The sequence below is a fragment of the Mercenaria mercenaria genome, chromosome 1, assembly GCF_021730395.1.
Source record: "Mercenaria mercenaria strain notata chromosome 1, MADL_Memer_1, whole genome shotgun sequence".
NCBI classification, from domain to species: Eukaryota; Metazoa; Mollusca; class Bivalvia; order Venerida; family Veneridae; genus Mercenaria; species Mercenaria mercenaria.
Window position 1 is genome coordinate 112795450 of NC_069361.1, and position 13705 is coordinate 112809154.

At 34.4% G+C, this 13705-nt stretch overlaps 1 protein-coding gene across 1 annotated transcript in view; it reads left to right on the forward strand.

The window, feature by feature from the left end:
• The window catches only part of LOC123526237 (uncharacterized), a 15928-nt gene extending 2986 nt beyond the window's left edge, over positions 1–12942 (forward strand). Inside the window, exon 3 of the mRNA XM_053529575.1 lies at positions 7452–12942. Within this exon, the coding sequence (XP_053385550.1) occupies positions 7452–8414 (963 nt within the window). The 3' untranslated portion in view covers positions 8415–12942. The remainder of the gene's footprint in view (positions 1–7451) is intronic.
• Positions 12943–13705: the final 763 nt, after the last annotated feature.

Genomic DNA, 13705 nt, shown 5'->3' on the forward strand with positions numbered 1-13705 from the left:
TGCCCACGCCCCCTAGCACTGGCTTAAAAGCAGTATTCAATCTTCAAATCTAAATGAGTTGAAGTCAATGATCCCGATTGAAGTCACGTACAAATTCCTATTGTTTCAGTCATTTGTCACTAATGAGAGCAACTCACAGTGTTGCAATCATACAAAACACATCCCTTATTTTCACATAGATATTGAGGATTTATCTAATGAGCACATGTATTGATAACACAATTTTAATACTGAATGTGTATTGCAATAATGCTAAACTATCTCAGCCGTGACGTGTCCTTAAGATGTCCATACTTATCTGCAAACAAAATTTTGTGTGAATACCGGTACATACTAAAGATTAACAATAAATCACTGCATTATTCAGTCGATAAAATGAAAGTTTACCGACCTCAGTTAATGGCGAGATCGCCGTGCCGTCACTCACTAAAATCTGTACATCTAGTGGCTTTTATCATGGGGAATGGAATTTTTAAATTTGAACAACTTTTTCACTGGATTTTCAAAATAAAATTTAAAAACAGTTTAGAAATACTTACAATTTTCATAGTTTAGTATTCAAATATTTTTTAATGAATAACTGTTTTAAATGACATTTAATTTCAATAGCGGCAGTGTGATGTTCAGAACTTTTAGACATAATTAATCCATTTTTATTTCGAAATAATAGTCAAAATAAATTAATGAATTGCTTGTTTTATAAGCGTCCATTCTTCATTCATTTTATCGACAAAAACTATATAAAATCTTTACTTATTCATTAAGAAATCAATTACCAGACGGCTGAGGATTCTCTAGCCATCTGGAATAGACACTTCCTAGTCAAAATAATTCGAACGCTGGCTAGGCGTCCGGTTACTGGACGGCTAGACACTTCCTAGTCAAAATAATTCGACGTTCAGATTGTTTTATATTTGTGACTGGCAATCTAAACCTCAAAACTTTGAAGGACCAAAATAATTGAGGATGAATCACAGTACACAGTCATGTAAAGTTATTGGTTTTATCGCTTGCGCATATTGGCGTGTGTACAATGGTAAACATTAATCGTGTACAGTACTACATACATAGGTTTAAATCACCAGAAAATTTGTAATTTCGGATATTATTTGATAATTTTTACATAAATCAATGAGGAATTGAATCCCCTTTTGATACATGTAAGTTTTAATTGAATTTATGGCCAATTCTTGAAATAATTAGCATTTAAACCTATAGCAAAGGGGTCTGACACATGTGGGTCACCTTAATATAGCATAATAAATAGTCCTAAGCCACTGGGGGCAAAAACAAGAGTCACTAGATATATAACTGTGACCAGGGAAATTGCTCTCTATGTGCCCTATAACTACCTCACTCTACAAGACCCCCAAAATTTTTAACATGCTTCATTGCATCCATTGTTTCTCTCTATGAATTACAGGACTAAGCATTGCCATCCATGAAAAAACACAACTTTAATCCATGTCTTAAACAATGTTCATTTTGTCAAACTTTGTATGTCACAGTAACGAATAAATTTCAATCGATTTGCACGCGTTCGTACACATGGAATGCATCAGTAAAATGACTCTATCGCCGCGATATTAATGAGGTGATAGTTCAATCATTGTCTTGTAACATTTAGGTATGTAACTTTGATATTTAAAGATGGTTAATCCGACAGATGTCACTCAAGTGACAGATTTCTTCGAAATTGAAACAAATAATCATTTACACTTATTTGTGTTCACCTAGCGTTAAAGGCATGTCAGCTTTACACTTGAAGTAATAGCTATTATTTTCCTATCAAGATAGAGTTGCTTAGCATAGAAGTATATTTTATTAATATACTTTGCCTTATGAATATCATGAATATAATAACTATTGTATTACATTTTTCAAAGATTACATCGACTATTAAATATTTAGCTGAAATTCATTGCAAACGTAGTTTGTGACAGTATTGTTATTGAAAAAAAATGATAAAAACTGTTGCTTTATAAGTTGAATGACTACCTTTAAAAACCGTGTGTAGTTGTGTAATGAATACATTTATATGTTGGCGTAATTTGTCTGAATGCATGCTTAATAAAAGTCTGTATTTACAAAAAAGCAAATGGCGAGTGAGCCATTTTGTTCAGTAAGTAATTGAAAGACGTAAAATAAAAACATAAAAAATATATAAAAAATAGGGATGGGAACGAATACTGAAATCAATATTCGAATATTCGGTTTGCCATATTCGAATATATTCGAATATTCGGTTTGCTTTAATGGAAGCTTTCAATTCTTATTAAGTGATTGGCATAAACACAACGTATTCATTTGTTTACAGCGTGGATCATCGTACGTAATAAGGCCAAAAAATGTTTGCTTCGGGTAACCCGATCCTACTTAGCAAAACCCGCCGATCCTAGCATTTTTTTCACGATTCTGTCAATATAATCATGAACATATTTAACTAATTCAGTGTTTTAGCTTCAAAATAATACAAAAAATCAAAACGATTATAATTTAGACCGTCGCAATTTTATCTAAAAATAGCAGGTCGCCCCATTTAAACACGTGACGCGCTGTTGTATTACCGCCGCCATTTTGAAAATTTTTAATCGTCGTGTAAAAAGCAAGTAAGGCAAACTTAAACCTCCTTCAACATGAACTTATGCATCAGTCATATGTTATCTTGATTTTATTATAAAAGTTAATTCGAATACGGCCGATTGCGGATGAAAACCGATTCTGCGGATGGTCTGAAACGTCGTACAAAATATTGTGAAAAGATCGGCAATATCTACAAGTTTGTTATTGTTTTCGAAAAAAAAAATTCTACAACTTGTTACATAAAACAGGCGCCAATAAAAATGAACAAACGATATAAAGATATCACATTAACGCCTAATACAAACTGTTAATCCGTAGCGATGACCCCAGGTAATTATGTATTGCAATTTTCTTGTTAATTGGACATCTTTTGACATGCATCTGACACAATGACGCCTGTTGCAAACTGTTAATCCGTAACGATGGCCCCTGCCAATTATGCATTGCTATTTTCTTGTTAATTGGACATCTTTTGATACTCGTTAAACAAACATGACATGGTTTTATTCTGTAGAATTAGCATGCTCATATTGCCCAAAATCAATGATACTTATTTTGAACAAAAATATACAATAATTTACGAATATTCGAATTTGATTTTCATATTCGAATATTCGACCGATTTCCGAATATTCGAATATTCGTTCCCATCCCTAATAAAAAAGTATTTTAAAAAATGAAAAAAAAAAATTGTGAAATATCTTTCACTTCACTCGTGAACAACAGTTACACCACTCTTGGAAATGTTGCCTATGATGTTTAAGTGATAGATAACTCTGTGTCTTAAACTGAAACAAACAATTATATTTTATTTTTCTTTGATTTTCTCATCATATACAGATAAGTAGGTCCTTTCTAAATCTATATTTCTGCAAACATTTGAGAAAAAATGTACGTACATGTAGTATGTACACTTTTCATCAGAAACAATATTCTTAAAGCAGTTTAAGATCTATAGAACTGCCAGCAGTCAATAATCCATGATTTTTAGCTCGTCTATACGAAGTATGGAGAGCTATCCTACTTGACCTGGCGTCGGTGTCGGCATCCTTACGCGTCCGCACTTTGGTTAAAGTTTTGATGCACTTCCTCTTTATCTTTGTTATTACTTGATGGATTTACTTCAAACTTAAAATAGTTGTTCCTTATCATCACCCACATCATATGGCACAAGGGTCATAACTCTAGCACCAATATTTCATGAATTATCCCCCCTTTTTACTCAGAATTTCAGGTTAAAGTTTTGGTGCACTTTCACTTTATCTCAGTTATTTCTAAATGGATTTGATTCAGATTTAAAATAGTTGTTCAACATCATCAACCACATCATATGGCACAAGGGTCATAACTCTGGCACCAATATTTCATGAATTATTCCCCCTTTTTACTTATAATTTCAGGTTAAAGTTTTGGTGCACTTTCGCTCTATTTCAGTTATTACTAAATGGATTTGATTTAAACTTAAAATAGTTGTGCCACATCATCTCCCATATCATATGACACAAGGTCCATAACTCTGGTACCAATATTTAATGAATTATCCCCCCTTTTGCTAAGAATTTCAGGTTAAAGTTTTGATGCACTTTCACTCTAAATTAGTTATTTCTGAATGGATTTGATTCAAACTTAAAATAGTTGTTCCGCCTTATCACCCACATCCCACATCACAAGGTCCATAACTCTGGCACCAATTTTTCATGAATTATGCCCCCTTTTACTTAGCATTAAAGGAAATTCCTATAGTTTTTTATGCGCATCTTTCTGCGCAGCCGACACTTTCTATGGAAAACTGAACTGAAGTCAACATTTGTTGAAACATGTTACAGACAATCTTAAATATGAGGAATTTTGAATGAAATAACATTTTTGATAAGTTATATCAGTAATCAAATGTTGATACTGGTTTATGTTGTATTGACAAGTATCGTGCCTGACAGGTATCTTGCTATTTTTGTGGTTGTGTTTTCACATCGCATTTTAGTACAAAGACAGTGTTGTTCATATAATGTATGATAATTGACTTAGTACTGATAAGACAATATCACCTTTCAGATTATTTAGTATTCAATTATAGAAAGAATTAAGAATTTTTAAAACTGTTTTTTAACTTTTAGCAGACATACATGTAATCAATTTGGCCAGGTTCGCGCCATTTTCCGTCCGAACAGGTGTTGTATTCTAGCGGTCTTAACATAAAATTTAGCCTGGTGACCCATACATTTTTAGCCATTTTTATGCTCACAATACAATTATCTATACACAAGAAGAAAAAGAAAAAATTCTATGAAAGAGTTTTTTCAAAATTTAAAAAAAATATTCTTCACTAGGGGTATTTTTCATTGAAAAAAGTTCACAAAAGTAAATATGAAACAATATATTTTTTTTATTTATACATTTATACATTTTTAGCCATTTTTATGCTCACAATACAATTATCTATACACAAGAAGAAAAAGAAAAAATTCTATGAAAGAGTTTTTTCAAAATTTAAAAAAAATATTCTTCACTAGGGGTATTTTTCATTGAAAAAAGTTCACAAAAGTAAATATGAAACAATATATTTTTTTTATTTATACCCATTATTGTAAGGATAGAGTATTACAAATATGACTATGATATCAAATAAGTATATAATAAAATCTGTAAAAAGAAAAAACCATATTGTGCTGCCTGGATGTATATTTTGGTTGGTATTTATAAAAAAGCAGAAAATTATGAAAATGTTGAAAAATCGCTGGCAGTTTCAGCAACAGTGGGTGTGTTCAAAACATGTTTTCACAAAAACAAGCCTGGTGACCTATTGTTTTTATTTGTTCATTGTTTTCAGCACAAATTTTCCTATCATATATGTGAATTTAAAAAAATTCTATGAAAGGAAAAAAACTATAGGAATTCTCTTTAAAGGTTAATTTTGATGCATTTTCACTATATCTCAGTTATTACAAAATGGATTTGATTCAACATGACACAAGGTTGACACTTTTGCACCAATATTTCATGAATTATACTTATTTAATGTTTTGATACACTTGATCCTTATCTCTTATTACTTAATACTTTTGACACAGACTCAAGCTGTTATCCAATATTTCATCCACATTGGAGTCATTAAACACTCCAGTGACAGCTCCAGCTTCATCAAATGTGCCCAGTTTCACTATCCAGCATCGAAATAGTCGAGCACGCTGTCTCCTGTGACAGCTTTTGTTTTTTCACACAGACCTAACACAGCCAACAATTTTGATTAATGACATGTCCTGACCAGTAAATCAAACTTAAGGACATGTCACGGCTGAGAGTTTCCAGTACATGAGCTTATTAGATACATCGGGATTCCTCAATATCTATGTGAAAATAAGAAATGTGTTTTGTAAGATTGCAACACTGTAATTAGTGACAAATGACTGAAACAGTAGGAATTTTTACATGATTTGGATAGATAAAATGACAGTAAGGTAACAATATATTTATGTCTCCCCCTACTGGGGGATACATAATAGTTTTTGCCCTGTCTGTCCTTCCGTCCCTCACAACTCATTTCTGATCAATAACTGGAGAACCGTTTGACCTAGAACCTTCAGACTTCATAGGATGGCAGGGCTTATGGAGTAGACAACCCCTATTGATTTTGGGGTCACTTCATCAAAGGTCAAGGTCACAGGGACTTGAACATAGAAAACCATTTCCGATCAAATCCTTGAGAATCACTTGATCTAGATTGTTGAAACTTCATAGGATGATTGGTCATGCGGAGTAGATGACCCTTATTGCTTTTGGGGTCACTCTGTTAAAGGTCAAGGTCACAGGGGCCTGAACATGGAAAACCATTTCCGATCAATAACTTGAGACCACTTAATCCAGAATGTTGAAACTTCATAGGATGATTGGACATGCAGAGTGGATTATCCCAATTGATTTTGGGGTCAAATTGTTAAAGGTCAAGGTCACAGTGGACAGAATATGGAAATGCATTTCCAGTCTATAACTTGAGAACCATTTGACTTAGAACCTTCAGACTTCAAAGATTGGCAGGGCTTATGGAGTAGATGACCCCTATTGTTTTGGGGGTCACTCCATCAAAGATTAAGGTCACAGGATCAATAACTTGAGAACCAGTTGACCCAGAATGTTGAAACTTCATAGGATGATTAGACATGCAGAGTAGATGACCCCTATTGATTTTGAGGTCACTCTATTAAAAGTCAGGGTCACAGCGGACAGAACATTTAAGACTGGTAAAACTTCATAGGATGATTAGACATGCAGAGTAGATGACCCCTATTGATTTTGAGGTCACTCTATTAAAGTCAAGGTCACAGCGGACAGAACATTAAAGTCCATGTCCGGTCAATAACTTGAGAACCTTTCGACCTTGAACCTTCAAACTTCATAGGGTGAAAGAACTTACAGAGCATATGACCCCTAATGTTTTTGGGGCACTCCATCAAAAGTCAAGGTCACAGGGGGCTGAACATAGAAAACTGTTTCCAATCAATAATGTGAGAACCACTTGACCCAGAATGTTGAAACTTATTAGGATGATTGGTCACGCAGAGTAGATGACCCCAACTGATTTTGGGGTCACTTGATCAAAGTTGTCAAAATTATTTTTATCTCACCATTTTGAATATGCATTGTTTTTGTAAGTATCTTGGTAGGACATTGTAGTGTTTAACTCACTTTCCATTCCACATTTAATATTTGTGCTCGAAATTACTTTGTTGAGCTCACTGAAGTCATGTAAGAATTTCTGGTTTTTTTTAGTTTAAAATTTGTAATAAAGGTACCAAACCTTCAATTTGGAGGACAAATAAGCAGCATATAATCATTATTTTAATGGTTTCTTCATATAATCTAATCTATTTCAGGTTACAAATGCAAATGAGAAGGGGGTTCCTTTGATCAGTCGTCTAGAGATGAAGAAAGCTGTTGATCTTGTAAACAAACTAGAAGAAACCAAACAGAAAGTTTGCCAGGCATTCGATATATGTCCGGAAATTCACAAAGTTGCTGTTGCCATCGGTGCCACAGCTGTGTCACCAAAAGAAATTTTTGTGATTCAGTTACCTCCCTTAAATCCAGATGCAGATAATTTATCAGGCAAGGCTTGTGTGAAATCTTTGTTCAGGCAGTTAATTATGCAGGATCCATTAGCTGATGTTAAACAGATCTCACCGACAAATATTTCGTTATTATTGTATGCGCCAAGGAAATCCAAGTTGCCTTGGTTTTATCCAAAACCAACCTACAAGCTCCCTGTAAGAGGCAAGCAGTTTGAATTCTGTCTTCAGAGCAAATGTGGACAGGGATCACACGATCTATCAACAAACTTTTCTATAGTGGAATTGTCCGGTTTTGAACCTTTCGACTCATTTATCGATGAATGTGAAGAAATATCTGGTAGTGTAGACACCACTTCACATTCCAGCGAAGGTTCTGTGACTGCAGACTATGTTTGCATTGACTCCGATCATGATCTTGAAATAGTTAACAGCACTGATGTTAAGGACAACTCACCTAATGTGACACCACAGTTTGGTAATTCAGGTTATAATACAGATCAATCAGCAAATACGACGCCAAAATACTGTGCCAGTCTCATTGAGTCTGATACAAGAGATAACAAAAAATTGAGAACGTCAAGTTCCACCAGCTCTATACTTTCCCAAACCAGTGTGATGTCAAAGGAATCAGAAAATTCGGTGACTAAAAGTAAAAAACATTGCTCAGTGATGACCGAGGAAGATACGGGTGTGTTCTCTCTGACTGACACGGAGTTTATATGGTTTCAGTCTCCATTGTTGATAAAAGGATATAGATGTAAAACATAGCACTCACATTTAGAGGTTTTCAGTTACTTGTAATGAAATAAGTACATTGTAGTTAATTTATTTAAGTCCTTGTTAAATCTTAGCATTTACAAAACGATAATTATTTAAAAGTAAGAGCTTTTTATTTATAATGTACTGGAATCTATTTGCATTTTCCTAACTATTTTTAAAGTTCATTCCTCTGGTTAATAAACTGTTAAGGGCTCTGGCCTCTAGATTGTACAACAACTAAAAAAGAGAGAAAAGACAGTTGTCAGTACTATATTTCTTAAGAAAACTTTGAAATTTAATTGCTGACAGACTATATGTTACGGAAACACGTGAGAATTAGTTGTTTTTACTACTTTTTTACACTGAAAGTTGAAAAGCGTTTGTAAGGCTTTACTTTTATTCAACAGCTGTTGTTTATCACGTTTGTAAAATCCTTGGAAACATACTTTTTCTTTTTTCAATCCAGAGACTCTTAGAAGAATAAGACTGTATATAAAACAGTGCTTCAAAGAAAAATACTATTTATGTTCAGTGATGCTTTATAGTATAAATATATCTTGTTTACAAATAATAATTCATACACAAAAGTTTGATATATCTTTTTTACAAATAATGCTTCATACACAAATGTTTTATATGCACAAATTCAATAGAATAAAATATGCAGATATATGAAATTACTTCTTGTGATAGAAAAATGTACATTTTTTGCAAAATAATTAGGGATGGGAATGAATACTGAAATCAATATAATCAAATATTCGGCTTGTTTTAATGGAAGCTTTAAATTCTTATTAAGTGACTGGCATATACACATTATATTCCATTGTATAAAACGTGAATCATCGTACGTTATAAGGCCTAAAAATGTTGTTTCGGGTAACCTGACACTACCTAGTTGAACCCACCAACCCTAGCGTTTAATTCACAATTCTGTCAGTATAATCATGAATATATTTAACAAATTCAGTGGCTTAGCTTCAAAATGATACAAAAAAACATTCAAATCGATTATAATTTAGACCATCGCAACTTTATCTAAAGATAGTAGGTTGTCCATTTAACGTGTCACGCTGTTGTATTACCGCCATTTTAAAAAATTTCAGTTGGCGTGTAAAAAGCCGATAAAGTTATCGAAAGAAGACTTAAACCTCCTTCAACATGATCTTATGCATCAATCATATATTATTTCTTGATTTGATTTTATTATAAACTACCTCAAAATTTATTTCAGTTATGGCCGATTTCCCCGGCGCTGTGGATGAAAAACGATTCTGTGGACGGTCTGAAATGTCACACAAAATATTGTAAAAAGATCGCCAAAATCTACAAGTTTGGTATTGTTTTCGAAAAAATAATAATTCTAAAATCTGTTACATAAAACCGGCACCAATAAAAATGAACAAAAGATGAAAAGGCATGACATTTACGCTTGTTGCAAGCTGTTAATCCGTAATGATGACCCCTTCCAATGCAATACAATGTTCTTGTTAATTGGACAATTTTTGACATGTATCACATATACGCCTATTGCAAACTGTTAATCTGTAGCGGTGGCCCCTGCCAATTATGCATTACAATTTTCTTGCTAATTGGACATCTTTTGATACGTGATAAACAAACAAGGCAGAACAAACAGTTTTATTCAGCAGATTTAGCAGGCTGATGTTGCCCAAAATCAGCGATACTTATTTTGAAAAAAAAAAAAATATCCACTAATTTACGTATTAAAGAATTTGATTTTCATATTTGAATATTCGGCCGATTTTCAATATTCTTTCCCATCCCTAAAAAAATGTTTCAAAGAAAAATACATCATAAAATAAAAGATACCTTCTTTACAAAATATTGGTATCGTACCACAATATTTCATATGTATAACATTTCATATGTTATTTGTTAATATCCCTAAACTTTTCATTTCTTGCTAATGCAACTCAAATTAATTCTTAACTTATTGGCAATGTTCATTGCATTTAAAGGTAGCTAAATATGTTATTACAATAAGTTATTATGCCCCCCTTCGAAGAAGGAGGGGTATATTGTTTTGCAGATGTCGGTATGTCTGTCGGTCGGTCGGTCGGTCTGTCTGTCGGTCGGTCGGTATGTAGACCAATCCGTTTCCGGATGATAACTCAAGAACGCTTGGGCCTAGGATCATGAAAGTTGACAGGAAGGTTGGTCATCACCTGCAGATGACCCCTATTGATTTTGAGATCTGTATGTCAAAGGTCAAGGTCACAGTGACCCTAAACAGTTAAAAAGTTTCCGGATGATAACTCAAGAACTCTTGGGCCTAGGATCATGAAAGTTGATAAGGAGATTGATCATGATCAGCAGATGGCCCCTATTGATTTTGAGGTCAGTATGTCAAAGTTCAAGGTCACAGTGACCCTGAACAGTTAAACGGTTTCCGGATGATAACTCAAGATTGCTTGGGCCTAGGATCGTGAAAGTTGATAGGGAGGTTGGTCATGACCAGCAGATGACCCCTATTGATTCTGAGGTCAGTAGGTCGAAGTTCAAGGTAATAGTGACCAGGAACAGTAAAACAGTTTCCGGGCAATAACTGAAGAACGCTTGGGCCTAGGATCAGGAAAATTGATTAGGAGATTGATCATGACCAGAAGATGACCCCTATTGATTTTGAGGTCATTTGGTCAAAGTTCAAGGTCAGACTGGCTAGGAACAGTTAAACGGTTTCTGGACGATAACTTGAGAACGCTTGGGCCAAGGGTCATGAAAGATGATAGAGAGGTTCATCATGACCAGCAGATGACCCCTATTGATTTTAACGTCAGTAGGGCAAAGGTCAAGGTTACAGTGACCCAGAACATTTTAACCATTTCCTGACAATAACTTGAGAAAGCTTTGGCCTAGGATCATGAAACTTGATAGGGAGGTTGGTCATGACCTGTAGATGACCCCTATAGATTTTGAGATCTGTAGGCTAAAGATCAAGGTCACATTGACCCAGAACAGTTAAACCCTTTCCAGACGATACCTTAAGAACGCTTGGGCCTAGGATCACTAAACTTAATAGGGAGGTTGATCATGACCAGCAGATGACCCCTTTTGATTTTGAGGTCAATAGGTCAAAGGTCAATGTCACATTGAACCAGAACAGTAGAACTTTTGTTTACAGTGAGCAAATAATTTCTGTTCCTTGTGCAATTTCTGAATGCATCAAGGGGGGCATTTCGTGTTCGACGAGCTCTTGTTAAACTTGTGTCTATTGCCAAAATTTGAAAATTCTTGTGGACTTATTCATCACATTGTATATCGAAGTTGGCAGTTGTCAGCATTTACAGTTACTACTATGTAAATTGGAAGACAAGAATGTTTTGTGACAAATTATGCATCTGCCCAGGGTAAATGTTGAAAAATAAGATACTGTTTGTGGTTGTATTATTACAAAAAAGTTATCTGGGTACAAAACTTATTATGATTATAATTTCCCTGAGCAAGTAGAACTAGGTCAGCTGAAGTAGATATCAGTAAAACACTGATCCCTCAATCCACAGAAGTCTGATATTCTATCAATAAAACTCTAGAAGCTAGTCCATCCTTAAAAAAAAGGTACCCACTATATTTTATATATAGTGGTAGGGTACTTTCTTAAAGATAGACTTCTGGAGTCATATTGATAAAATTTCAGACTCCAGGACCTGTGCTTAATCACAAGGGGGTGAGCAAAATTCTACTTATCCAGGGTTTCGAGCAGGCCATACATTGAGCATGTTAGGAACTTAACCGTGCTTGAGTCAGCCTGTTTACTCAAGCCATTGATGCCCGAACGGGTGGTGTGTCACTATAGTATAACAAAATGCATGGTGTTTGTTGTAAATATTTTGTATAATTTATTTATCATAATATACTCTTGTACCTAGAATTTGTGTGTCAAGATGAAGACATGTACACTTTAGAGATTGATTGCTAATATATTTTGTAAAATGAAATATTTTTATTGTAAATTTTGCATAGTAAGACAGTTGTTTCTTAGAATCTGATACAGAAGGTTCTTTCAAAGTACTAAGTATGACTTTGACTTTCTTTAATGTATCTAGTACATTAAACAGTAAATACCAGCATTCTGTACATACAATGTGCATTTTATAACTAATTACATACATGTACAAAAGTACAAATTACACTAGCGCCCTAAGCCTGCGCGCTTAGTCCAGTAGGGAAAGTGCTGATCTATAGATCGCAGGGCGGTGAGATGGATCCCCATGTGGGGCATACACTCTCTGTGACGATTTGATAAAAATTATTGTACTGATATCATTCGTCCTCCACCTCTGATTCATGCAGGGAAGTTAGCAGATACTGCCCTTTATTTCAGGACTAATTTCTACAACATTTTGTGTAATGCACTACTATGAAAGTGAGCACTGCATGTTGAATAAGAAGAAATATGATTTACTTAAAGTAAAGTCTGATCAGTACACTTTTATATTATATTTATATGTGAACATTAGTCAGCATCATTTTGAAATAACAATTTTTTAATATGAAATAAAGGTGGTAAGATTTCTTCTTTATTTTGATATCTTCTTGTCCAATACTGGTATTCAGTTTTGTTTTTAGAATTAAAGGGAAGGCTCTTTGGCCAATTCATTTACACTTAAACCAAAGTTATAGATAAGCGAACATTACTGCTTGGCCCTGTCAAGTCACAAGTTTAAAAAAACAGTTAAACAATTTCTTTTCAAGAACCAATCGGTGGATCTTCATCGAATTTGGCCTGTAGAACCTTCCAGATTTGTTTTGGTCCCTTTGAAGAACAGGAGGTATATTGTTTTGTTCATTGTAGGTTGGTCAGTCCATACCATTTGGTTTCCAATCAGTAGCTAGTGAATGCTTCATTTTACAATGTTCAAACTTTAAAGATAAATTGGCTGTGGTAATTACATGCTCCCTATTGTTTTAGGGTCCCCGGGTCAGTAGGCCGAAGGTCAAGATAACAGACAACTTGAGGTTAAAACGGTTTCCTCTCAATATCTACGGAATGCTTTGGCCTACAGTCATCAAGTTACAAAGGTGGTCAGTTTATTATATGGGGGAGGGGGGTCTGTAGGTCAAAGTCACTGCTCAATTTTTAAAGAACACTTTGGCCTACAGTCATCAAACTTCAAAAAAAAAAATGTCTTTGATGATCAGTACTTGACCCAATGGTTTTAGGGGTTAGTTGGTCAAAAGTAAAGGACACAGTGACCTAGAATGAGAACGTTTTCTGCTTGATAATTATGCGCTCCCCCCCACCCCCCCCACTTTTATGTGGGGGGCATATAGCATTG